The sequence below is a fragment of the Meriones unguiculatus genome, chromosome 1, assembly GCF_030254825.1.
Source record: "Meriones unguiculatus strain TT.TT164.6M chromosome 1, Bangor_MerUng_6.1, whole genome shotgun sequence".
Classification (NCBI taxonomy): Eukaryota; Metazoa; Chordata; class Mammalia; order Rodentia; family Muridae; genus Meriones; species Meriones unguiculatus.
Genome location: NC_083349.1, coordinates 83,141,577 through 83,169,371, shown reverse-complemented (window position 1 = coordinate 83,169,371; position 27,795 = coordinate 83,141,577). Strand labels below are relative to the sequence as shown.

Genomic DNA, 27,795 nt, shown 5'->3' with positions numbered 1-27,795 from the left:
TTATGTTTAAAGATGCTTTATTTAATATAGTTAATTCATTAACATTGAAATCATAGCCGTTGGTACTAGGATTTGTATCTGAATGAAGTTTGTAAAGTCCAATCACTTGTGAATGTTAGACAACACTTTATGGTTGGGGTCCATTTTAAACAGTAAAATCACTAACAAAAAGCACAAAAGTGCAAAATAAGTGGCTAAAAATAGAGCTGAAAGGGATTTTTGTTTCTCCTGAAGAGAACCGAAATATAAGTGAGAATATTACATTGACCTTGGCTAAGAATGTGTTGGGGCGAGCAACTCAATCTTTTATACAGGTTTTCATGCTCTCAGACTACATGACTGCAGAAGTACCTCAGATACTGATTCTGTGATTGTAGCTCTTGTGAGTGGGCAAGATTATTAGTACAGTAGTTACGAATACTTTGTCCTGTTGAATGAAGCCTGGTGTTTATTTTCAAGCATTAGCATCTCCAAAGCAGAACTCAAGTTCTTGCCCTCTCCTAGCCTTCTCTGTTTCTGTAAAATACAAGTCACCATCCATTTAGCTATTTAAACTAAGTCTTGCCAAACCATCCTTAAAATCTGGGCATTCTAATCTCTTACTTAAGGAGGTGATGGCAAGAGACTCAGAAGTTTGAGGCCAGTCTGCGCTGATATCTTGCCTGAAGAAAACAAACAAAAATCATCCAATCCCAGTATCTAATCCTTCGGCAACGGGCCATCAGTTTTATCTACAAAAAATTTACCGTTCAAAGACTGCAGCCTTTAAGCTCACCAACTACAGCAGTTGGCTGCTTCCAGTAATTTTTCAGTACCCTACTAAGGAATCTTTGGTTTGGGTTTTTGTTACTTGTGTGTTTTTATTTTTTAGATTATTTCTGTGTGTGTGTGTGTTGTTGGCATGTATGTCTTTGTACCACATGTATGTTTGATGCCCAGGGAGGTTAAAAAAAGGGGGGGGGGGGTCAGATTCCCTGGAATTGGAGTTATGGATGGTTGTGAACCACTGTGTGGATGCTGGGAATAGAACCCTGATCATCCTCTGCAAGAACAGTAAGTACTCATCAGTTCTCAACCTATAGGTTGCTACAGCACCCTTTGGGAGTTGAACAAACCTTTCACAGCGATTACCTAAGACCATTAGAAAACACTGATCCTTACATTATGATTCATAACATAGCAAATTTACAGTTATAAAATAGCAATAAATATAACTTTAGGGTTGGGAGTCACCACAACGAGGAACTGTATTAAAGGGTCACTGCATTAGGAAGGTTAAGAACCACTATCTTAACTGCTGAGCCATCTCTCCAGTCCTAGCCCTTGTTTTTTGAAAGTCTTTCTCACTTGGTAGCACAAGCTCTTCTCTCAGCATCAATGTGGTGTTGGGTCCTCTGACTCTTGAATGCTGCCATTGCAGGGATGTGCTCCCATGCTTAGCTAGTAAGGAGTCCTTTTGAAATAATCAATAGCCATCCTGCCTAAAATCAGCACTTCATAGTTTTGTACTCAGGATCAAAACCTCTTTCCATGGCCTATATGGCCCAGCACCTGCTTTTCTTTCAAAGCCAGTTGTTAGCTTTGTCTTATTTTCTACTTTAAACTACACTGGTGGTTTCTTGTTGTTTGCCTTAGTTCTTCACATTTTTTTTCCCTAGTTCATTGTCTTTACATGAATAAATGTTAGAGCTTCTAGCGCAGTCTTTCTCCATTATTATCAGTCCTTAGGTCTTTTTAAAATTTATTTTTTTATTTTATTACAAATTTATTTACTTTGTATCCCATTTGTAGATCTTATCTTTAAAAAATTCACCTTAGAGAGCCAGATTTCTGTAATCACAGCATTTGTGCAGTGGAGGCAGGATTAGTAATTTAAGGCTGGCCTTGGCTCCGTAGCAAGTTTAAAGCCAGTTGGGTTGACATGAATCAAAAATAAAGATCCCCTTAGAAAATCCTTTTCCAATCATAGTATTTGAAATTCCCTTCAGTATTCTGTCTTCAAACTGATTGTTTCCTCTGCCCTGGATTACCAGAATGTGTCCTACTCTTTTACTTTTCAAGGGTCTTTTCCTAGGTTAGACTAGCCTATTGGAATAGAGTGCAAGGCAGTGGCAAATCATGCCTTACATGAGAGGCTTTGTTGACCGATAGCTGATGAAGTGCCTAAAATAATACTTAAAATTTATTTAAGTATTTGTTATTGAGCTAAATAAATGTATCACTTAATATAATCCCGGCAGAACTGTGGTTGTTCTTGGTTTTATTTTATTTTGCTAGTTGTTTTGCTGGTACTATTGAAAATAAATTTGGATGGGGCTCAATTCAATACCAAGCACCCACTTGGCAGCTTACAACCGTCATAACTCCAGTTCCTGGGGATCTGATTCCCTCTTCTGGCCTTCAAAGACTTCTTTGTGGACACAGTGCACATATACTCAGACCAGCTTATAAATATTTACATAAATTTTTTAAATCTTAAATTTTATCATTTGACACATAAGTCTTTATTTATTTATTTTTGGTACATACTAAGGAGTGAACTCAAGTCTCCTGTATGCTACACAGAAGTGTTCTGCCAATAAGTTACAGCCTACTTTACCATAACAACTCCATTCCTCTACCTTTAATTATTAAAAGTTTAGTTATATAGGGCTGGAGAGGTGGTTCAACAGTTAAAAGAGGGCCAAGTTCACTTCCTAGCACACACATCAGGTGCCTCACATATGCCTCAAGCTCCGCAGGGATCCCATGCCTCAAGCCTCCATGCGTACCTCCACATGCTACATGCACCCATAGTCGTAAATGTATTAAAAGATAAAATCTTTCTAAGAAATAATGATGGATTAAGAAACTTTTAAGTGGTATATAAAAGATACTCCTGGTTTCACAGAAGAGCCTTGAGACGTACTCGAGATCATAGACCAGAGGAGTTTACAAGCAAAATGGTGTCCTAATTTCCAGTCTAAGAAGGTCATGTTGTTTTTATTTGGTTTTGGTTTTGGTTTTGGTGTTTGATTTTTCAAGACAGGAGTTTCTCAGTGTACTGGAACTTGCTCTGTAGACCAGGCTGGTGTCGATCTCACAGAGATCCACCTGCCTCTCTGCCTCCTGAGTACTGGTATCAAAGGCGTGTGCCACCACAACCCAGCCTAGATCATGTTGTTTTCACTGTACCTCTCTAATTTCCATGATATCTTCCAGGATATTAAATTGTATTTATAAATTAAGCCCAACATCCCTAGTTAAGTTACATCTTTATTACTTTACTTTTAGAAATTTTGAAAAAATAACTTTTTTAAAGGCTCCAGAATTTTGGCTCCATTTGTTTGGTTATGTGACAAGACTTTTTATCTTTTTGCTTCATATTGCCAGAGGCCTATCATAAAAAGACCATCAATATCTGTTCTTAGATAGCAAGAACAAATAAACCATTTGAACACTGTATTCTACTTTCACGTCTGTGTTCTTTAAGTGTATGAATGACTTGGAAGCTCACAGGGAATGAATTGACAACCAGAGAGCCTACATGGGACAGACGTAGGCCCTCTGCATATATGTCGCTTGGTCACCATTAAATGACTTGCAAATTGTATTATAGATCATATTTATACGATTATTCTGTTGGGTTTTTTTTGCATATTTTTTTTTATCAGTTACATTTTATTAACTCTGTATCCCAGCCATGTCCCGATCCCTCATTCCCTCCCAGTCCCTCCCTCCCTCCCTCATCTCCACCATGCCCCTTTCCAAGTCCACTGATAGGGGGGACCTCCTCCCTATTCATCTGATCCTGTTTTATCAGGTATCTTCAGGACTGGCTGCAAAGCCCTCCTCTGTGGCCTAACAGGACTGCTCCTCCCTTCGGGGGTGGGGAGACCAAAGAGCCAGTCATTGAGTTCCTGTTAGAAATAGTCCCTGTTCTCCTCACTTTGGGAAACCAATTGGTTACTGAGCTACCACAGGCTACATCTGAGTGGAGGTTCTAGGTTATATCCATACATGGTCCTTGGTTGAATGTCAGTCTCAGAAAAGACCCTGTGCCCAGATATATTTGGTCCTTGTGGAGCTCCTATCCTTTCCCCATCAGACTAACTCCCCTTCTTTCTTATGATTCCCTGTACTCTGCCAAAGGTTTGGTCATGAGTCTTTGCTTTGAAAACACTGCTAGTTAGAGTCTTTCAGATGCGCTCAGTAGACTCCTGTCATACGTTCAATGCACATCCCATCTGTCTTTCTAAATGAGGATTGATCATCTTACCCCATGTCCGCTCAATTGATTATCTTTTTTAGGTGTATAGATTTCATTATGTTTATCATATCTTATAGGTTTATATAAGTGAGTATATCCCATGTTTGTCTTTCTCCTTCTGGGATATTTCACTCAGAATGATCTTTTCTAGATCCCACCATTTGCCTGCAAATTTCATGATTTCCTCCTTTTTGATTGCTGAGTAGTATTCCATTGTATAAAAATACCACAATTTCTGTACCCATTCCACCGTTGATGGACATCTGGGTTGTTTCCAGGTTCTGGCTATTACAAATAGAGCTGCTATAAACATGGTTGAGCAAGTGTCCTTTTTGTGTATTCTGTTGGTTTTAAAAAGTTTTTTAAATTGGAGTTGAATTGTAAAATAAATAGGTAAATTACAGGCTGCAGTGTGTATATTTAATAAAGTACCCAACATTTGTTGGGGGGTGGTGAAGTAGAAGTCTGTGTTTTTAAATTCCTAAGAAATTATCTGGTATTTGTATCAGAATTATTCACAATTAAAAGTCATTCTTGTCCATTAATAAAAATCATTTATGTGAAGCTTTTGGTAGGTTCTGGGCACAGGACAAGTGCACAGAAATTACTTGTTATTATAATGACACATATATTCTATTCTCTTCTCAATTTTCATACTGTTTTGCCTTTTATCATTTTTATGATGTACACTAATAGATTTAGGACTCCTACATGTTCCATATAGCTTCAACCTAAGTACAAATTAAAAATCTATTGAAGTAGAAGCCGGTTTAGGGTGACACAATTTGAATTTTAGTCTTGGTCTCTCTGTTTGCCTTGATACACAAATGTATTTGTGTATGTGAGAGTGTATGTATGTACATATATGTGTGTGTTAGTATGTGAGTGTACGTTTATACACATGTATGGTTAACATGTGAATATCTTCTTTAAGTAGTCCACTTATTTTTTTACTGATTGTGGAGCTTATGAATGGGCTTGACCAAATGGCTAGTGAGCTCCGGAGATCTTTCTGTTCCACATGCCAAACTGCCAACCCTGCTGCCACAATGGGGGGATTACAAGCCCATACGCCTGGCTTTTATAGTAAGTGCTGGGGATCTGAGCTCACGTCCTCATGCTTCCACTTCAGGCACTCCACAAACTGAGCCATCTCCCATTTCTTTTTCTTTTTCAAAAAAAAAAAAAAAAAATATATATATATATATATATATATATATATATATATATATATATGTGCTCTGTCTGCATGTACATTTGCATGCCAGAAGAGGGCACCAGATCACATTATAGATGGTTGGGAGTCACCGTATGGTTGCCAGGAATTGAACTCAGGATCTCTGGAAGAGTAGACAGTGCTCTTAAGCTCTCTCCAGCAACCAAACCATTATTCTTAAGAAAGAGGAAATACTACTTTTTATTTTGGTATGTGCTATTGTGTATTTGAGTTCCTTTGCTAGGTCCTGTCCTTTTTGTTTTTGCTGTATTGTCACATGTTTGTTTTTGTTTTTGAAGAGAGTCTTACAGTGCAGCCTACACTGGCCTGGAACTTTGTTGCTATACTGCTGGCCTCAGTCCTGACTCTGCCTAAGACTTAACAGCTACCAACACATGCAGCTACTGTGCTCTCCTGTTTGTAAACTCCTTCAGAGCAGAGTTTGTGCTTTTCTTTGTTTCAAGGTTTTCAGGAGTCGACATGTTACTGCTTTGTTGTGTTTGCTTCTGGGTCTCAGTTGCATGAACACAGGTGAACGCCACATGATTTTTTTTTAGGGATGAGATTTTACTGTGGTTGGTCTGGAATTCCCTATGTAGACCAGGCTAGCCTTGGACTCAAGCTTTACCTACCTCTGCCTCCTTTGTGCTGGGATTAAAGGTGTGCACTGGGACAGTAATTTTTGTGTTTCAAAGAAAGTTAACATAAGAGTACTTCTTCTTGAAAAGCAAGCCGTATATTATTTTTAGCACTGGAAGGAATACGTTTATCTATTAGTTGTAACTTATTAACTTCCTGAAAATTTATGTCTGGAGCCTTAGGTCTGTTGAGTGCATGTCCAGGAAGTTGTTTTTTGGTTTTTGGTTTTTGTTTTTCTTTTTTCTAAGATTTCTTGATTATGTATACAATGTTCTGTCTGAATATACACCTGCATGCCAGAAGAGGGCACCAGATCTTATTATAGATGACTGTGAGCCACCAAGTGGTTCCTGGGAATTGAATTCAGGACCTCTGGAAGAACAGCCAGTGCTCTTAACCTCTGAGCCATCTCTCCAGCCCCGTCCAGGAAGTTTTGACCACCAGTTTTAATATTTATTGTGAGACTGCTAGTATTATAATGATATATAAATATTCAGATGCTTTAATATGAGATTAGGGAGGAAACTTTCTTGAACAGTTATGTTTTCATGTACTCCCATTTCATATAATTTAACAAGAGCCCTAGAAGACAGGAATAAAGTTTTATCGTACTTACAAATTATGAAGTTGAGGGTGAAACCAAGAAAAATGCATAAAAATCATAGTGATTAGGGACAAAATGGCCCAGTGGATAAAGGTGCTTGCTGCTAACCCAGTGAGCTTTGTTCAGTTCCTAAAACCTACATAGTAAAAGTAGAGAGCCAACTCCCAGAAGTTGTCCTCTTAATTTCCACATATACTCTTGAAAAAATATTTTTAAATCACAGGAGTTACCTATAGCTATTGCATCTTACCTCAGTTTGTGCATTTTCAAAACTCATGTTCCATTTCTGTTGCACTTGGTAATTAAATTTCCAGTTTCCAAGTAATTTCAAGTTTTGCTGTTCAAATTTTATAGCTAGGTATAAAATTTACATACCTAAGAAAATAGAGCTCATGTTAGAAGTCAATTCTTGAACCTTGTAAATGCTTACTTCAGGTACAGATTGCTTTGCAATCCTGTTAAATAAAAGCTACTCAAGTGAAATAGAAGTCTGCTGTTAACCATTGTAATTGTAACCAAAATTTTAAAAGGAAAGACTGTTAAGTTGCATAGAGAGTTGGAGCAGGCAAGGTATCGTGGCACATGGCCTTTAATCCCAGCACTCCAGAGGCTAGGGCCAATCTGTTCTATATAGCAAGAGCCAGCAAGAATTACACAGTGGGAGGGAGGGAGGGAGGGAGGGAGGGAGGGAGGGAGGGAGGGAGGAAGGAAGGAAGGAAGGAAGGAAGGAAGGAAGGAAGGAAGGAAGGAAGGAAAAGCTAACCACAGAAAAGAGAAGAGTTAAGTTTGGCTACAGAAAACAGTCTATATTTGGGTGTAGTGGCTTTTCCATATACGTTTAGCTTCTTTGGAGGCTAAAGGAAGAAGTTTGAAGCCAATTTGAACAGCTCATTGAGATTTCATTTCTAGCTGGGCATGATGGTATTCACATTTAATCCCAGCACTCTGGGAGGCCAAGGCAGGCCGATCTCTCTGTGAGTTTGAGACCAGTCTGGTCTACAAAAAAGAAAAAGATCAGACTGGCAGCACACACTTGAAAACCCTATACCTCAAAAGATGGGTGAGAAAGATAGTGAGTTTGAGGCCACCCTGGGCAACATATCAAGGTTTCACCTCAAACAAAGACAAGATTTAAAAGAAGAAGAACTAGCAAATGAGAATAGAAGAACCAGCTAGTTCTGAGTACCTGCTGTAGATGTTCATAAGTCTGCTTGCCTTCTGAGGTTTCTTACCTTGGCATGCACCTCCTATGGCATGCACTTACCCTGAGAGCAGTCAGAACAACACAAAAGAAAGAAAACCACATTAAGAGTGAGTAAACCTGCCTTTGGCTGTCCTATTTTAACAGGTTGATCCAGCAGATTAAATGTTGATTAATTAGACATTTATTCAACTACTAAGGCAGCGTTTGACTGCCACAAATCTTTGGAAAACGAACAAATTGGGTTTTAATATGTAAATGGTCTGTTGCCAGCCTTATTTGCCTAATATCTTTAAGGATTTGTTTTTATTCTATTATATGTGTATGAGTGGTTTGCTAGCATGCAAGCAAGTCCACCAGGTGTGTGTCTGGGGAGGACAGAAGAGAGTATGAGCTCTCTTGGTATTAGAGTTATTAATGGTTGTGAGTCACCATGTCGGTAATGGGAACTAGACTTTGGTTCTTTGCAACAGCAGCAAATGCTGTTAACTACTGAGCCATTTTTCCAACTCCTGTGTGATTGCTTTTAACAAGACATGTAAAGTCATATTAAAGGCACTTTTTTTAAAATTTAAAATAGTTTTTTTCATACAATATGATTTCCCTTCCCCAACTCCTCCCAGATTTCTCCTAGTTCCCTAGCCATCCAAATACATCCCCCCACGCACACATAATTTACAAAAACTTGAATAGAGCCAGTCATCTTATATGTATAGAAATAAAATCTCAAGATGGTGAGATTCTCTGATATTTCCCAGCTAATAATGGTGATCACAATGTAAATACACCTCAGAGCCCCTTGTAATTACCTCTGTTTCATTGTTTTAATTAGAAGAACTAATATCTGTGTGTGATCAGAAAAATTTGTGGTACATTATTTTGTTTATAAGTTCATTATAAGGAGGTGCTGGAGAGATGGCTTAGCAGTTAATAGCACTGGCTGCTCTTGGAATAGACCAGGGTTCAATTCCCAGTACCCACAAAGTGTCACACAGCTGCCTATAACTCCTGTTCCAGGGGATTTGATGTCCTCTTCTAACCTCCACAGGGGCACATGGCCAATAGACATACATGCAAGACAAAACATTCATACAATAAAAGTAAATAAAAATACAAAACTTAAAAACGATAAATTCATTATATATGTCTCACAGAATACTCTTACTAGTCCTTTGAGGTTTAGATGATATGGTAATTCAAAAGCAACCTTGTTAAATTGGGTCTGGAAAGAATTTGATTGTTGTATATTATTTCCCAGGTTTAAAACTTTGGTTTGATCAGTCAATCAGTTTAATAATAAGGTGTTTTCTTGTTACCTGTGCAGCCAAATGGACGAACTGTTGAAGTACCCGAGGATGAAGCTGTTAGAACTCCCCGAAGTATAACAGCAAAGCAGCCACCAGAGACAGATAAGAAAAATGAAAAGGTAAGCTTGGGAACATATGTATGCAAAGTTTTTAATAAAGAGAGTGACATAAAAATTGTGCTTTCATATTTGACAGGATTGTATAGCTTCCATTTAAGGAAACTGCAGAATCTAACATCATGTTGGATGGGTGGTGAGCGTTAAAAAAAAAGTTTAAAGAAGACTGTGTCACCAAATATTTTAAACATTAAAGTGGCATTAGTAAATGTTCATTATGCCAAAAGTAATTTGTGACTTGAATACCTTTTGTTTGAGTGAGGTTCTGACTTTATAGGTTACTTCTGATACAAATCTTAACATGATTCTATATAATAGAATTATGTTACTCATGATAATGTACTTTGTAATATAAAAAATGCTTAGCAGAATTGTCCAGTGGTGTTGTTTAAATAGCTTTCCCTTGTTAAGGAAACTGAATCATCTACCTTTTAAACAGTTGACTTTATTTAACAATAATTCTATGTTGAGATGATTATTTAAATGGTTTGGATAAGGGCTGGCCATGTGACTTAGCAAATAAAGGCATTTGTCACCAAGCCTGAAGACTTAAGTTCAGTCAATCCCCAGAACTCACCACCATAATAGGATAAATTGTCCTCTGACTTCCACAAGTGCTTGTACACAAGTGTGAGTATGTGTATTTACATGCTTGTGGAGACCAGAAGAAGACATTGGATATCCTTGGAGCTGGAGTTATAGAGGGTTGTGAGCTGCCCATTGTGTGCAACTAGGAATTGAACTTGGGTCGTTTGGAAAAGTAAAGATTGCTCTTAATCGCTGGGCTGTCTCCAGCCTGAAGAAGTTTGAGTTTTGTACCAAGTAATTATATTTTAGGTTATAATACTGGCTTTCTTTAAGTAAGCCTTATAGATAAAACTTGGTCTAGAAAGGAAAAATATATGTATACACATATGTTACATATGGAGAGTTAAAGTGAGCTTATGTGTGTAAAGCAGATTAAACTACTATAGTTTTCTAGTTTTTTTAATATATTTTAATGTCTCTGTTTTTAGAGCCTAGACTAGCTTCAAACTTATGATCCTCCTGCCTCTACCTTTATAATGCTGGGATTACAGGTGCATGCCACCACATGTAGTAATTTTCTAGATTTTTGTTTTGATATGGAGTCAATCAGTGCCTCGTTGATATTAGTTTCTGGTAGAGATGGTGTAGGGCAATTATATTAGACAGGTACTGTGCTAGATAATTATTGAAGGGTTAGAGAGATAATACTAGGTATTTTTGTTTGTTTGGTTGGTTTTGGTTTTCTTTGAGGCAGGGTTTCTTTATGTAGCTCTGGCTGTCCCTGGAACTCATTCTGTAGCCCAGGCTGGCCTCAAACTAAAAGATACACTTGGCTTTGTTTCCTAAGTGCTGGCTTTAAAGGTGTGTACCACTATTGCCTGACTATATTTTTACCCTCAGAAAGATTACAGTCTACTTAAGGAAAGGCAAACAGAGAAGCTATCTGGTAAGACAAACAGAAGCTGTCTGGTAAAATTAGGGTCTTTGGTGCTAGGTATTCAATGGAGAATGGAAATGTAAAGACTGACTTGCTAAACAGTGTGGCACATGCCTTTAATTCAGCACTCTGGAAGCAGAGGCAGATGGATCTCTGTGCCACCCTGGTATACATAGTGAGTTCCAGGCCAGCAAGGGCTACATAGTCAGACTCTGTCTTAAAAAGAAAGGAAAGAAAAAAAAAAAGATAAAATACTGACTTAATTAAGATGGATAGTATTTCAGTAACTGGAAGAGGGAAGCCAGTTTTGGAGGAAAAGAATCAAATAAGCATGGATGTTATTCAGATGAAACAAATGGACATAAAGTTTGGTAAGTGAATCCCTGAGAAAGGCACCCTAAGGACTCTTTGAATCCCTGAAAACAAAACTATTTGCATAGTAATTATACACTATTTGCCTTTTTCATTGTGTTGATATTTGCACTGATGGTGCCAGAACAGTGGGTGAAATTGCTGGATCTTTACCATTTACTCAAGGCAATAGCACTAAACTACTGCTGGTCTTTGATATTATTTATTTATTTGCTTGTTTTTCCCTCTGTGTAGCCTTGGCTGTCCTGGACACACTTTGTAGACTCGGCTGGTCTTGAACTCACAGAGATCCGCCTCCTTCTGCCTCTCTGAGTGCTGCTATCACAGGAGTGTGCCACTGCGGCCAAACGGCTGCTTTGTCTTACTGTTCTGTGCTCCATTTTGGAGAAAGAAAGTTTGCCAGTTTCAACTTAAGAGTGCTTTATCAAGGATGCAATAAAAAATGATTGTTAATTCTTACTCAGTATTTGTTACTACGTTGTGTGTGCGTGCGCGTGCATACGTGTAATCAGGATAATTTGCAGAAAGAAATCAGTTCTCTCATTCTGCCTTGTATGTTCTATGGATTGAACTCAGGTTGTCAGACTTGGAAGCAAGCACTTTTACCTGATGATCCATCTTGTCAGCCCTAAATTTTAAAGTTCATGGTTTTAACTATTCTGCATGGTGAAATGTGACTGTGTATAAAAGTATACTGCATACTTAGAACAGGTGTCTTAACACTTGTACGGTGAATCATAAGCTAAAGTAGCAACTTATCTCATATTCTGTTTTCCTTTGACATAATGATTGATAAACAGCATTGGCTTTTCAGACTTGGGTATCTGTCTGTATTTTCTCAAGAATAAACAAAATGAAACTGGGCATGGTGGTGCATGGCAGTGATCCTAGCACTTGGGAGGCAGATCACTGTGAGTTCAAGGACAGCCAAGGCTACACAGAGAAACCCTGTCTCGGGGGGAAAAAATTTATACCATCATGTCAAGAAAAATAAGATAGTGTTTACTGCAAATGATAAAAGGAGTTGTCAAATGAAAATTAGAAATTTGGAAGATTGAGATTTAATACAATGACGTTAACAACTTCTAGTACTTAAAAAAGTACTAGAATATGTACTTTTTAAAATATGAATTTTTTTAAAAAAGCTTGGAATGATGGGACATGCTTTTCAGGCCAGAATTAGGAGGTAGAATCAGGAGGATTAGAAATTAAAGGGTAGTTTCAACTGAGCTAAGTGACTAGTTCAGTTTGAGATCCTGCTATATGAAATGCAACTATGAGATCCTGTCTCAAAAGAAAGAAAATCTCTTAATATTTCATAAGATTTGTGTAACTTAGTGAACAAGTATTTTGTAGTTGGCCAATACAGAGTCATGTATAGGCCAGGCATCATAGTATAAACCTTTCATCTCAGCACTGAAGAGGCAGACAGATCTCTGTGAGTTCGAGGCCAGCTAGGGCTATATAGTGAGACACCCTGTCTTTAAAAAAATCATTCAGCCAGGCGTGGATCCCAGCACTCAAGGAGGCAGAGACAGGTGGATCTCTGAGTTCGAGGCCATCCTAGTCTACAAAGCTAGTTTAGGACAGCCAGGGCTACACAGAGAAACCCTGTCTTGAAGAAGAAAAAAAAGATCATTAAACATTCATTCAAAGTTAATTTTAATACAATGTGGCATGAATTTTTTTTTAAGATTTATGTGTAGGGTGTTTTGCTTGAGTGTATGTAAACGTGTGTGTGTGTGTGTATGTATGATCCTCTGAAACTTAGTTACAGAGTTTCTTCTCTAAAAACCCTTCATGCTTTCTCAGTGATCTTAGAAGACACTTCACAGTTGTTGTTTTAAAGTATATGTGTATATTTGTGTGCCTGTGTAGGTTTATGCACACTGTGTGTGAAGGTGTATGAGGAGGCCACACAAATCCTCAGAAGCTGGAGTTACAAATAAGTTGTGAATCACCAACATGGGTGCTAGGAACCAAACTTGCAAGAACAATAAGCCTCTTTCCATCTCCCACACTCCACGTCAGTTTTGAATCTGACGTAAAAGACTTGCTTGTGGAACTAGCCTGATTTCAACTTAACCTTTCTCAGCTCTAGTCATAGTGATTTGCTGTCTTTTTTTAAAAAATAATTTTTTAAAAGTACTAAACTGGTCATGATTGTGCACACCTTTAATCCTAGCACTCAGGAGGCAGAGGAGCTCCAGAACAGCTAGAGTTACACAGTAAGACTCTCTCTCAAAAAAACAAAACAAAAAACACAGCCACAGTCGAATTATATATTTTCCTCATTTCTAAAAGAAATCTTGTGTCTTTTAATAATTTGTTGTTACTGTTGTTGGTTTTTGTTTTTCAAGACAGAGTTTCTCTGTGTAGCCTTGGCTGTTCTAGGATTGCTTTGTAGACCAGGCTGGCCTCGAACTCACAGCAATCCACCTGCCTCTGCGTCCCAGAGTTCTAGGATTGCAGGTGTGCATCACTCCGCCCGGCTCCTTTAATAATCATTATTTCCTTTTTTTCTTCTAACCCTGGAAACACTAATCTGATGGTCAGAATTATTGGAAAAGGGAAATAATTCTCCCTTCTCCATTGGATTATATCTTTGTGTGGGCTAGGGGTATAACTCAGTAATAGATCATTTGCCTACCCTGGGTTTAAGCCCCGACACCATAAAGTAAAACTTACACAAGTGCACACACTTGTGAATGTCTCTGGAGTTTCTTCATGATCCACATTCAAAACAAATTACTGCCATAAGTTTCACACAGAAGTAGTTAAATTAGTTACACAAACAAACATTAAAGATATTTGAAATTCATATAATTCATATAATGCTGCTCTCACATTGTCATTTTGTTTTGAAAATACCGCTAAGTAGATATAGTTATGCTTATAGATAGTTGTGATTATTTTGAAATACAGTAGCATAACTAACTAGATAAATCCTTAGTGTCTAAGAGTGTCATCTGACCAAGAGGTTTGAGAATTCTCACCAAACAAAATAATTCCAAAACAGCATACATTGACACAAGCATCAGCTAGAACAATCTGTAGCGATACTGAATGTCTCCTATGTGCACAGAGTACTTATTTGTGTACCTTTGTGGTTTTCCTTGTGTGATGTATCTTAGAAATTATACTTTAAGTCAGAGATTTACAAGTTATAGTTGCTTTTCAAGTGTGTACACACTTTTAAGTATTTAAATGAGTTTACTTGGGCTCATAATTGAATGTTGGAACTACTTATTTCAGGTTTTGGGTAACTCCTAATTAGATTTTTAGAATTCTCCAAACTTGTCTCATATCCATTATGATTTCTTAAATTATTCATTATATTCTGTGTGTATATATAATGAATAAATGTCTCACATATATAAATCTTTACTGGCTTTCATTTTTTGAAACAAGGTCTTACTGTGTAGGCCTCTGTACTCTTATTTACTGTATAGACCAACAGCCTCAAGCTTATACAATTCTGCCTGCCTCTGCCTTGTATTAGATTTTGGCATAACTGATGTCCACTAACATCAGTATTCAGTTCAAAAATGGCATCTGGTTTTTTGAGACAGGGTTTTTCTGTGTGACAGAGTCTTGGCTGTCCTGGACTCAGTTTGTAGATCAGGCTGGCCTTGAAATCATGGAGATCCTCTCTCTCTCCCAAATTCTGGGATTAAAGGCATGTGCCACTATGCCCAGTTAAAGGCTGTTTTTTGAATTGACATACAGTATTTGTACTTGTTTATGGAGTTTAATAACCCAGTATACATAACGTGATTATGAAATTCGAGTAATCAACCACTTTTCCAGTATTTGTTTTGAAAATGTATAATTAATTGTTGTGGACTATAGTTAACATTAACCTGTGCTTAAAGAACATTAGAGCTTCTAATTCTGTGTGCCTGTCAGTCACCCTCTGTCATCTTTCCCTATACTTCATAGCCTGTAGTGAGCTCTATTCTACTTTATATTTTCATGTTACTAACTCTTAAAAGCTCACAGTTGAAACGCAGTATTTCATTTCCTTGAATATATATCTAACCAGAGTGCTGCTAGTTTATGTAGTAGGTCTATTTTCATTTTTGAGAACTCCCCGTAATGATTTTGGTACTATATCAGTCTACATTCCTACCAATAGTAGAGTTCTCTTTGTTTATAGCTTATCATCATAGGTGCTCATGCATGTGTGTGTGTAGGCATGTGTGTGCTACAGCATATGGATGTGTACGTCAGAGGACAGCTTTTGGAAGTGGATTCTCTCGTATCTTGTAGAGGCAGAGTTTGTCCTGTTTCTGCCCCCCTGCATGCTCCTGTCTCTACATTCTCGTTTTGCAAGAGTCATGGGATTAGAGGTGCATGCCACTATATATTACATGGGTTCTGCGGGTTCTGAATCAAATATTGTATCATTGGCCTTGCATTACAAGCGCTTTATCTGCTGAACCATCACACCAGCCCTTGTTTTCTTGGTAAGAGCCATTCTAACTGAGGTGAAATAATATCTCACTGTAGTTTTGAGTTGCATTTCCCTGATGATTGCGGTGTTGCTCATTTCTTCGTGTACTTACTGGCCATATGTCATCTTTTCAGAAATGTCTGTTTAGATCATTTCCATTTTTAAATCAAAGTATTTAGGATTTTTACTGTTAGGTTGTTTGGACAAGATTTAATAATCTGAGTCTATAGTGGAATATGACAGCAGCGAAATAGGGTTGGGAGTATAGTAACAAGAAAGGTAAACTTGTGCCGAAGGTTCCCCCTAGAAGTCTTCGCCATGGTAGAGAGTTCCTTAAAAGTGTAAGACAGTAACTGAGACCTTAGGGCACAGGCCTGTAATCATAGCTGCATGGGAGGCCTAAGCAGGAAAATCAGCAAGTTTACGGCTTGCCTGTGCTACACAGTGATTGAGGACCAGAGATACAATTCAGGGGCAGAGTGCTCACATAACATGATTTCACGCTACACAAAAGAAATTTTTCATATCAGTAAGATGACCGAGGTAAATAACTACGTATTGCAAGTTTATCTTAAAGCTTTACATGCATCTGGGCACAGTGGCACATGCCTGTAATCCCAGCACTCAGGGAGGCAGAGGCAGGTGGATCTCTGAGTTAGAGGCCAGTCTGGACTACAGAGCAAGTCCAGGACAGCCAAGGCTACACAGAGAAACCCTGTCTCAAAAAAGCTTTACATGCATATACAGTCTCATCTGAATGTACGTTTTTGGTTTAAAAACAAAACAAAACAAAAAATCTTGAGATACTGGTAAAGTTAAAGTATATTTAAATCTAGTCCAAGGTGATATTTACTGACAAATAAATCTTAGTATACTCATGAATATAATTTTATCCTTTTTTTTCCCCAGTTTCTATCCTTTAGGAGGGGGAGGGCTGGGAGAGAGGCGAGAGCGAGTGCATGAGAATGTATGTGTTTATCGCTCAGTGTAAGCTTAGAGGGGCATGGATAAGGGGTTATTTATTTATAGGAGTGTGGGCATCCAGGGACTGTACTGCTGAAGAAAATGTCTCTTCCTTCCCGTTAGAAACCATTAACTGTCTGAAATAAGTCAGAGAGGGGCAGAGCATTATAGGTACTTCACTCTGTGATGGAATGTTGACAAGCCCCATCTTACACAGGTCTTGTGAAAAAAAATACTGGGGTTAAAGAGTCTTATTGTGTCTGAAAAATACTTCCCCACTTCTGGCTCTCATATCCTTTCTGCCACCTCTTCTACAGTGTTCTCTGAGCCCTGGAGAAAGTGATACAGATGTTCATGTAGGGCTAAACATTTCAGTCCTTATTCTCAATATTTTGAACAATTTTGAGTCTCAGAAATAACCACTGCCCATTGCAAAAAGAAGCTTCTCTACCAAAGCTGACAGCAACCCTAATCTGCTACATAAACAAATATTTGGAAGGCATTTTGACAGGTACATCATGTTTATTTAACAAAAAAACTGTAGTAGCTTCCACCAAGGCATATGACCTTATCCTCACCACAGCCTTTTTAATTTAACAGTACCACGTGTGATTTCCCTCTGTAGAGCAGGCCTTTAGTCTAAATAGCAGTTGGTTACTCTCATACCAACCAGGCCACTATTGCACCAGTGGGCACAACTTGCCTGGCAGATCAGAATAGCATTCAATGTCCACAGCTGAGTGAGCAGAGTTGATGACACTTCTCCCCAGCAGAGTCTACATTTAGAACTGGGCCTTATTCCTAGTTTCACACTTAATAATAACACATGATCGTAGACATTTTCTGTAGTCTCCTTATGGCCTCAATTTCTATTTGTAAAGGAAGGGTGTGTACTATAATTTCTGGAGACATACTATCCATTATAGCAACCACTTGCTATATTGGATAGTGAATATTTAAAATGTAACTCATCTGAATTGAAATTAGGTATAGTATACACTATGTTTCAGACAAAGATTAGTCATGATTACAACATATCAAAGATTTAGATTACGCTCTTTCATACTGTCATTAATAATTCATCAAAATAGTCTTTAACAGACTGAGTTTGTTTCTACTCTGGACTGTAATAGATACTCAGTGTGCTCTTTCTTTTCTTTTGAATTGTAATGACAGAGACAGATAAGTAGTATAGTGAGAAAAGGGGGGTGGGGAATGACTGCTGATGGATTCAAGGTTTCTATGTACGGCTAAAGAAAATTATAATATTTTACAAGTACTTTGAATGTACTAAACCCACTGAATTTTTTTTTTGAAGTAGATATGAACAACCTGGTAAATATAATAAAGCAGCATACTAAACATGATACATAATAATGAAGTCATTCCAAAAAAAAAAAGAGCCAAATGCAGATGCAGATCAGTTATGAAGACAATAGCACAACTTGTAAAAGTGTTTTTAAAAAAAATATACTGTCATGTAAAAAAGTTTTTACTGAGTTTCAAAGTTCATACCATACAGCTGTCCTGCAAATCTCTATATGGTATTGGCACCTGGAACCATACAGATACCCTTATATATAAAATGTTACTGTATTTGTAATATCTATTATGTATATCCTCATACTTTTAATTGTGTCTAAATTATTTACAGTACTTAATAATACGTAAGTGCTATATAAATAGTTTTTGTACTGTGTTGTTCAGGGAATGCTGATGAGAAAACAATCTCCACAGAAGCATTTTATTCCCTCATTTTCAGTGTGAAGTTGGTTGAAACTGTAGATGGGAAACTCACAAGTATATAAAGTTATTTGCACGTTGTTTATAGATGCCGTCTATTCAGCTCCCTTTTCTTATTGTTTATTCATATTATAAATATCTTGTAGTTAAAATGCCACCTGTATCTTAAAGATGGTATACAGTAGTGAGTGAATAGCCAATCTCAATATATAACTAAATTAGTGACAACAGTATATATGTAACTTGCTCTTTAAGGCTGAGTGTGGTAGTGCACACATAGAATCCAAGTGTGCCTATAGTGTAATCCCAGCACTCCCTAAGGAAGAGGCAGGAGGGTTAGTAATTCAGGATTATCCTCTGCTGTGTTTGAGGTCAGCCTGGGGTAAAGGAGAGCTTATCTCTGTCTATACCTACCTACCTATTACAAGTTACTTACTTTGTATCCCAGCTATAGCCCCCTCCCAGCCCCACCTTCCTTCCCTCTTCTCCCTGGTGCCCCTTCTCTAGTGCACTGATAGAGGATGGCCTCCTCCCCTTCTATCTGACCCTAGTCTATCAGGTCTCATCAGGACTGCTGCATCTTCTTCTGTGGCCTGGCAAGGCTGCATTCCCCCCCCCCCGGGGGGGTGACCAAAGAGCTAGCCACTGAGTTCATGTCAAAACAGCACCTGCTCTCCTTACTAGGGAAACCACTTGGACACTGAGCAACCTATGGGCTGCTTATCTCAATTTAAAAAAACAAAAAAGCGCACCAAAACCCTACCATATTGTTAATGTTACTTCTTTTCTGGAGACACCTATCTTAATACGGAAATCATGTGGCATTTTGGTCAAGCTTTTGAAAGAGAATATAAAGTTAGCAGGCAGAAGTTGGAAGACTATCCCAGAATTTATGTATCTTATGTTGGTATTTTTGTCTTTATCAGATTGTAAAACATACAGTCTAAGGGATTTTTTCATTTTTTTTCCATGTTGCTTTGAAACTGATCAAATATTCCCCACTTTATGCAGTTGACTCATTGGTTTGTAGTACACAGGGTTTATTAGCAATGTACCTTATACAATCAAACCATTATTTGGTACATAATTTTCCTTCTGAAAATAGCAGTGGGTTTTAATTTTAATTGCTCCTAGAACAGTATATTACAGTATTATATTTATGCTATAATTTAGGACACATTATGTATAAAAGTATAGTGTGGTTTGGGGGCCAAGCAGACCTTGTTTTAACTTCATTTACTAATTTAATGTGACCCAATAAGGCCTGTTTAATATTTAATTAATATTTCTACCTTCATTTTCTCATATCTAAAATGGGGTAATAACCTTCTGTGAGTACTTTTAAAAAATAAACAAATTACTGTAATTAGCATAAAGTAACCACTCAATAAATGATAACCTCTCATTGCCACTTAATATGCTAAGTTTTTAATCAAACTTAAATTTTTTTAGTTGTCAGTTTCATACATTTCATTATGTATTTTACTGACTCCTACCTTTTCAAAAACATAACAAAATAATAAGTAATATTCTATTTTACTATTTCAGTCAAAGAAAAATAAGAAGAAGTCAAAGTCAGATGCTAAAGCAGTGCAAAACAGTTCACGCCATGATGGAAAGGAAGTTGATGAAGGTATTTGAGCAAGGGAAAGGCCTATAGAAAATATTTAAATTTTTTTAACTGAGGTGTGTGGTATGTAGTGCTTTTTAATTGCCATAAATTTTATCATAAAGATCTGTGACGTTGTTAAGAAACACTTTGGTTATCTAAAGTCATTTAAGCATCCAGTGGTGCTTACTTACCTTTAAATTTATGTTTGCTCAATATTTTGAGCAATATAGAGGCCATTCATCTTGTCTTTGTTTCCTAAAAATATGGTTTGGAGTTTCCCATTTTCTTAAATATACCATTACTAAAAGGCTGTGTGCAAAATTCTTGAATAAGCCATTTATTATCATCACACCCTAAACTCATGTATTAGTAGCAGCTATAACTCTCCTGTCACCTGTACCCAACAGGATAAAAAGAAAAGAGATGATTCTTTTCTATCGCTTTTTCTAAACCATAGTTGACAAATTTTATTAAAAAAACAAAACTAGAATAAAAATAGTTTTTTGCCTAAAATAACATGAGATTAGAATAAATTCTTAGGGTAAATTAATATAATCAGCACTCTTGGTTTTTAGCTTAATATCTAAACTTATTTTATCTGCCCATCCCATTTTTTCCCTCAAAACTACAACTTTTTTGCTTTCCCCTTACTGAATAACATTTTTTTCTCGGGCTATGTCAGGAGCCTGGGAAACTAAAATTAGTCACAGAGAGAAACGACAACAGCGTAGACGCGATAAAGTGCTGCCTGATTCTGGTTCATTGGATTCAACTATCCCTGGGATAGAAAATGCCATCACAGTTACCACCGAGCAACTTACAACTGCATCATTTCCTGTTGGTTCCAAGAAGAATAAAGGTATATTAGTGGAACATAAGAGTGGTACATCAAATCAAACTCCTTTAAGTCAGATGTACAAAATATTATGTCACAATCTATTTTGATCTGCTAACATTGTGCTGATATACCCTTCTTCATGAGAGTATTGCGAACCACATCCTGGTTTACCTCATAACAGCAGTGTTGTTAATATTGCCTAATGAATGGCTTATTAAATTAAAATTTGCCTTTCTGCCTTGAGTCACATTAGAAAATGTTGCTTCTTTTCCTGTGTGTGTTGCTTTGCCCCAGTCCTCTTACATCTCCATTTCTTACAGTAGATAAGACATTAATTAAATGGAATATTTATCATCATTCTGCATGTTGGGCACTTGCATTCCAAGATGAAACAAGCATGTTCTAGTTAGTGCAGGTTCTGTCTGTCCACCCAGTTTTTGGTTTTGTTTTTGACAATTCTGTAGGTATTGACAAAGCTAGACTAAACTTCAAAAGTGATGGAGCCAATGTCCTTCCTACCACAAATTCAGATGCACAATCTCTCCAATATTGATAGCTACTTCTTGGTAGCACTTTGCATTGCTAACATTTTATCCTGAAGACACTAGTCTGCAAAGTGATGTTGTTCAACTTGCTGCAAAGTATTAGTTTATTTATTTGTCTTTTGTTAGTGACCTCCCTGTTTCTGTCCCTCGGTTGTTAGCAGATCACCTCCTTAGCCATGTTGCTTTATTTTTTCCTGCTAACTTAACTGAAATTTGTTGTCGTAGTACAGCAATGAGTTTTCCTTACCCATTCTCTGTCATATATTATCGATGCTTTTAGTTTTTTGTTGTTGTTGTTGTTGTTGTGACTCTTTTTACTGAATTGGGCATGCCTTCCTTGCTTGCATCTTGTATTTCATGGATATTTTGTGTTAGTTTGGTTTGGTTTTGGTACATTGTGATAATTATGCTTATTTTGTGCCAGAAAATTGGAATTTTTAAGTTAAAACATCTATTCTCACTTTTTACCATATTTCCTATGTTATATATAATCCCAAATCTGGCAATGTTCTTCTTAAGTTGATAATGCTTGCTTCTGGGATTATTGAAAAGGCAGCTCATACTGAGATGAGGCAAAGTTGAATCCAATTTCAGAGCTCAATTTTTCAGTTCCTACCTAAAAAAAACCTTCAGACACATTACAGAATAACAGGCCCTGTTAATATTTGGGCAGTATTCTAGGATTTAGCATTTTAATTGACTAAAAATGTGGTACGAAGAGATCTAATTCCCTGTGGACATTTGAAATATGTTGTAAAATCACTTTTTTCAATGTCAAAACTGGCACTTGAAGGAGCAATTTATTATAGATAACAATTGTATGTTCCTCCTTATTTAATGTGCATAGTGGCCTGTTTAGTATTAAATAAATTTTATTTCTATTTCAACCCAGGTGATTCTCATCTAAATGTTCAAGTTAGCAACTTTAAGTCTGGAAAAGGAGATTCTACACTTCAGGGTGAGAGAAATTACATATAACTTAAGCTGAAGGCCTGATAGAAACTTGGATACATGTCTCTTTCCTTACATGAATGATGTTAAAGGAAAGAAGGGATTAAAGTTATTTTTAATTTCTAAATTAATATGATCATAATCCAGAGATTTTGAAAAATGGAAACAGAGGCTCATTTGTACTCTGGGTTTGATATGTTCTAGCTCCTCCCCCTCCTATATATCAAAACATTTAATAGTAATTTATGTGCAGTTTTGCTTCTTGCTTGCATCATTTAAGCCAAGAGAGAAGGATCTTTAATGGGCATGAATGTAATATGGGCATATTTGGGATAAAAGACTTTACTGTGCATCCTAAGAAAATGTAGTTCTTATCAATTTTAACTGCTTCCTTGATGATATGTTGTGATAAATGAATATGGTATAAGATTATTGGGTGCTTCACAAACAAAAATAACCTGATTCATTCATTTCTTATCAGTGAAGCAAAAGCAGAGCAGTATGCCATCTTAAAACCAGAAGTGTCACAGTAAAAAAAGCACCTTCTCATTTCAGGCTTGTTCTTAACACTATTTATTGCTTGCTTTATGCCCATGTATCTCAATTCTGGCTACATGTCTAGAAAGCTAAAACACACAGACACATGAGACCTGGATTCTGTCTTTGAGATCCTGACTTTTTCAGTTGGTCTGGGCTGATACCATAAAGTCTATTTAAATTTCTCATTTGGTTCTAATGTGCAGTCATTATACATAATCTATATAAAAGTGTATTTAAGGAAAGAATATGTAACTAAGGAGAAGTCTTCATTTTCATAGTGGGTGAGTATGCAGAAATTACCAGAATGTGTTTTCATTTTGTCAATTTGCCATTGAGAAGCTGACTGCTCTGCATGTTACATTTTAAACCTGCTGCTGACTTTAAAATTAAGAAGGAGTCTGTTAGGTATTGTGGTGCATGCTTGTAATCCCAGCACTATAGAGGCAGAGGTAGGAGAACATGAAACTAAAAGGGATCTGTAGTAACCTTGTCAGAACTGTATAGTTTACCTTTTTACACTCGAGCTACTTAAAGGACAATAAGAAAAAAGAATACTAAGCCAATCTGTCATAGAAATTTGAAAATGCCCAAGAAATCATGTATCTGTTCTTAATGTTTACTTTCTTTTCTTTAAGTTTCTTCAGGATTGAATGAAAATCTTACTGTCAATGGAGGAGGCTGGAATGAAAAGTCTGTAAAACTCTCCTCACAACTGAGTGCAGTTGAGGAGAAGTGGAACTCTGTTCCACCTGCTTCTGCAGGCAAGAGGAAGACAGAGCCATCTGCTTGGACTCAAGACACTGGTGATGCTAATGCAAATGGGAAAGACTGGGGAAGGAATTGGAGTGATCGTTCAATATTTTCTGGCATTGGTAAGAACTTCTAGAAAAAAATAATTCACTTAAAATCGGTAAGCTGATATGTCTTGAATTTTTCGGGAATGGTGAAGGAAAGCCATCAGTAGACATATTCCTAAGCTGGGCATGGTAGTGCGTGCCTGCAATCCCAGCACTTGGAAAGTGGAGGCTGGAGGATCAGGAAGTTATCTTCAGCTGCATAGTGAGTTAGAGAATAGTCTGGCCTACATGGGATATTGTCTTTAAAAAAAAAAAAAAAAAAAGAGGAAGATATAATAGTGCTGCCATGCACAAGTAATAATGATAATTAACTTATCTCAGATCCTTTGCATAGAATAAAGCAGGTGGAACTAATGTGACTAACATCATTTACTCATAGAGAGTACTTTCACATTCTCTATCACATTTGCTCATCAGTATGGCTAACTGATAGAATTATATGTTCTTAGTGATGTCATAAATGTAATATGTGAGTAGATGTGATAGATTTTAGCAGTTTTATTGAGTCTAAATACTAGATAGAAGTTTATAGCATCCATTTTATTTTTATCGTCTGTAAAATATCTGTTATAATTATTTTTTCCCAGGATTTTAATGGTAAAAAATAATAGTTGAGCAGTTTGTTTCTATTGGGAGGTATTGTGTTTTAAGCAACATGTGCTTATATATTATAGAAAATAAACCTTTATTATAAATATAGAAAACTGCAAATAGGTAAGAGAAAGCATATTATCACACTACCCAGTGACAGCTACAGTTTTTGTATTTATGGGTTTTTCTCCACTGTGTATACTTTTACTGAACTAAATATGCATTTTTATGTTCTTTTTTTTCCCCATCCCCAAATTCATAAAAAAAAGTTTTAGTTGCTTTATAAGCATGTTTACTTAATGGCCTTGTGTATTATAACAGTTTACTCATCTATTTCTGTATCATTGGAGACGGACTTTTTAAAAACTGTTGGGTAATGTTAACATTTAGTATATTTGTTTAGGATATAATATTGGGAATGACTTGGGTTACAGAGTGTTCATTGTATTGTCAGTTACTCTCATACTTTCATTTTTAGTGTAAATGCCCGATTATGGTATTTTTACTTACCAAGATTGAACATTTTTTATTCTTCTGATTTGATAAGCAAAAATGTATAAATTATTTTGGTTGACTTTTACATCACTGATGCAATTAGACATTTTCCATTAATTAATTGATCATTTCTATCTTTTATCAGTTAACTATGTTCTTTGCCATTTGCCTAATGGCCTTATGCTGTTTTGTTGGCTTTTTAAATTTGAATTAAAATTCCTCAGATAGTAAATAAGTTACTTTTTCTTTTCTTTTTGGGTTTTTGTTTTGTTTTGTTTTATCAAACTCTGTAGCCCTACCTAGCCTAGAGAACTGTGTTGACAAGGCTGGTTTGGAACTCCCAGACAGTGTGTCTCTGCCTTCGAAGTGTTGGAAATACAGTTGTGAGCCACCATGCCACACTTGGCCATGCCCGTTTTCTCTGTTGTACTTATGGCAGGTATTTTTGATTACTTAGCATAACTTGGTGAGCATTGGGTACTCGAAGTTCTTACTCTGTAAGAAAAAAAAAAAAAAACACAACCTCTTCCTTTGCCCTTAGCTTTCCGGCCTTTAGAGACTAATGCCCTCAACAAGCAAACTATGATTTATTCAGTCATACTGTTCCAAGTTGCTCCCATCTCCTAGAAATACCAAAATCTGTTAACAAAGATAATCCCTAAATCTGTACCATCATTTTCAACAGAGAAAGGAGAACAAATTGCCTTGCTAAAAAATCCTCTTATATTTAGTTTTTAAAAATGACCAGGTTTTATGCAGTAATGTTAGGAACACTGACCTTGTAATATATTTCTAGTTTACTTACAGAAGCTATGTAGTTTCATTATTAGAACATAGATTACATAGTGTTTGGTTAATATTAAAGGTAAAGTTAAGCAACCTGTTAGATAGGTGGGCTTCCCTAGCTGGATTTAAGATTTTGTTAAAATTGAAAGAGAACTGTGTTAAGTTGGTGATGGATCAAGGAAAGGCAAGTATGACTGATCATGAGGACATGTGTGTCCTCCTTAGAATACAGTCATATCAGGTAAAAAGACATCTTTAAAATGTATGCTAGGGAATTTCTTGTTGTGTCAACATCATGGCCTGTACTTACACTAAGAACCTGGGATGCCACTAGCTGAGAAAGCCTTATAGGGCCACATGTTTATGTGGCCTGCTATCGGTCAGAGTATCATTCTGTTTTCAGAGAAGTAACTTGGAAATGTTAAAAAAAAGATAGCATGATATAGTCAAATGAAGACAGACTACTTAAGACAGAGCTATTGGGAGCTTATGAACATTTAGTTATGTAGCCTGAATGAGTCTCATATTTAAGTAATTGTGAGAATTGTTTGTAATGAATGTTGGATACCAAGTTTGGAGCCTAGTCTAAAGTAATTCCTTAAATTATGATAAATAATGATTGTGTAGTAGAAAGAGTAACCTTTGAAATTGACTTTAGGTTCCTCTTATAGTTAGGTAGTTTTCTAAGTATTAGAAAATCATTTGCCTCTGTAAAATGGCCTAGCAGGGTTGCTATAAGGATTAGTTTATAGCAGTTTATAAGGGAGCCACCCACATAGTAGACACTCAGTAAATAATAGCTATTGCTATTTTATTGGTTTTTGTTTTTAAGATAATCTTTAAATATTGCTATCATAGTTTTAAATCTGTACATCTTTCAAGTTTCATTGCAAATTGAAGGTTGCAAGTGACGTTCTTTATTTTGCCAGCTGCTTGGTCTAGTGTGGCTAGGGGGATGAGTGCCTCTCAACAGAACTCTGCTTCTTTTGCATCTCTCACACTTAACTCTGCTGTCTCTGGTATGTGAAAACAGTCTTTCATTTAGTTAACCAAAGCATTTTTGTTTACTTTTAAGCACTTGTTATCTGAAAAATTGATTAGCATCAAATCAACATAATTAATATATGTAATAGCATAGGTCTTTAAGTTGTGCCAGTGACTTAGATTCTATGGTCTGCCATTGGCAATTTATTAGCATAAATACTCCTAGAAGGCCTTCCTTTTAGGTTAGGACAGCGGTTCTCAACCTTCCTAATGCTACGGCCCTTTAGTACAGTTCATCATGTTGTGGTGACCCCAACCATAAGATTACTTTTATTGCTACTTACTATAGCTGTAATTTTGCTATTGTTATGAATCATGATGTAAATATCTGTGTTTTCTGATGGTCTTAGGCAACCCCTGTAAGAGGGTCATTCAATCCCCAAAGAGATCGTGACCCACAGATTGAGAACCACTGGGTTAGGTGGTTCTTGTGGCTGAATTTGGCATTTCTATTCACGCTTACTTGTTTACAAGTTTATAAATATGCCTCTCAAATTATATGGACAACACATACACAATAACTTTTTTTAGTACCTATTGAGTCAGAGTACACACTATTATTGATAAACTGTCAATCCAGCATCACCTAAATGGAGGTAGGTCTTATCTTAACCAACAAAAGCTACATATGTTTATCAAATATTACATAAGTAGGCGTGCACTTTTGATTTATACTACTTTATTCACAACACTTCCTATGGACACTTCATTTACTAATGATGTTACTTTATGGTTTTTGGAACACTAGCCTAGAACAGGGCTAGCAGATTCTGTAAAAGTAAATAAGAAGGAGCTCAGGTTTTGTGGGCCATTCTGTCGCTGTTACAACTATCAACTCAGTTCTGCCAAAGTAACAAGAAAGCAAACAGAGATAATATACAGGCAAATGAGTGTATTGCCCTTAAAACACTATTCATTTGACTTTTTTTCAACCATTTAAAAATATGAAATTCTTCTTGGTTCATGTGCCAATTAAAATCTGTGGTTGGAGTTGCTTACAAGATACAGTTTGCTAACCCCCGGTCTCATCACCCATAAGTACAGGAGAGCACGTTAATTGCTTCTTTCATTTGATGATACAACACAGATTGATACAATCAGATAGAGCAGTAGGGGCTACTGAAGTAATTTGGTTATATTTATGCAACTAAGTGGCTAATATGCTAAATATTACCACATTCTTAGGGTAATCTATAAATTTAATA

At 36.7% G+C, this 27,795-nt stretch overlaps 1 protein-coding gene across 4 annotated transcripts in view; it reads left to right on the top strand.

Moving 5' to 3' along the window:
• Mtdh (metadherin) overlaps window positions 1–27,795 on the top strand; it is a 54,028-nt gene that overhangs the window by 6,054 nt on the left and 20,179 nt on the right. For 2 of the 4 annotated variants that reach the window (XM_021658525.2, XM_021658524.2), the window contains exons 2-6: window positions 9,234–9,335; window positions 19,880–19,964; window positions 20,626–20,802; window positions 22,219–22,284; window positions 23,453–23,689. In XM_021658525.2, coding sequence (XP_021514200.1) covers window positions 9,234–9,335; window positions 19,880–19,964; window positions 20,626–20,802; window positions 22,219–22,284; window positions 23,453–23,689 — 667 coding nt within the window. Of the gene's footprint in view, window positions 1–9,233; window positions 9,336–19,879; window positions 19,965–20,625; window positions 20,803–22,218; window positions 22,285–23,452; window positions 23,690–26,475; window positions 26,566–27,795 lie in introns of all 4 variants that reach the window. The other 2 variants (XM_021658523.2, XM_060392990.1) reach the window with 2 other exon arrangements.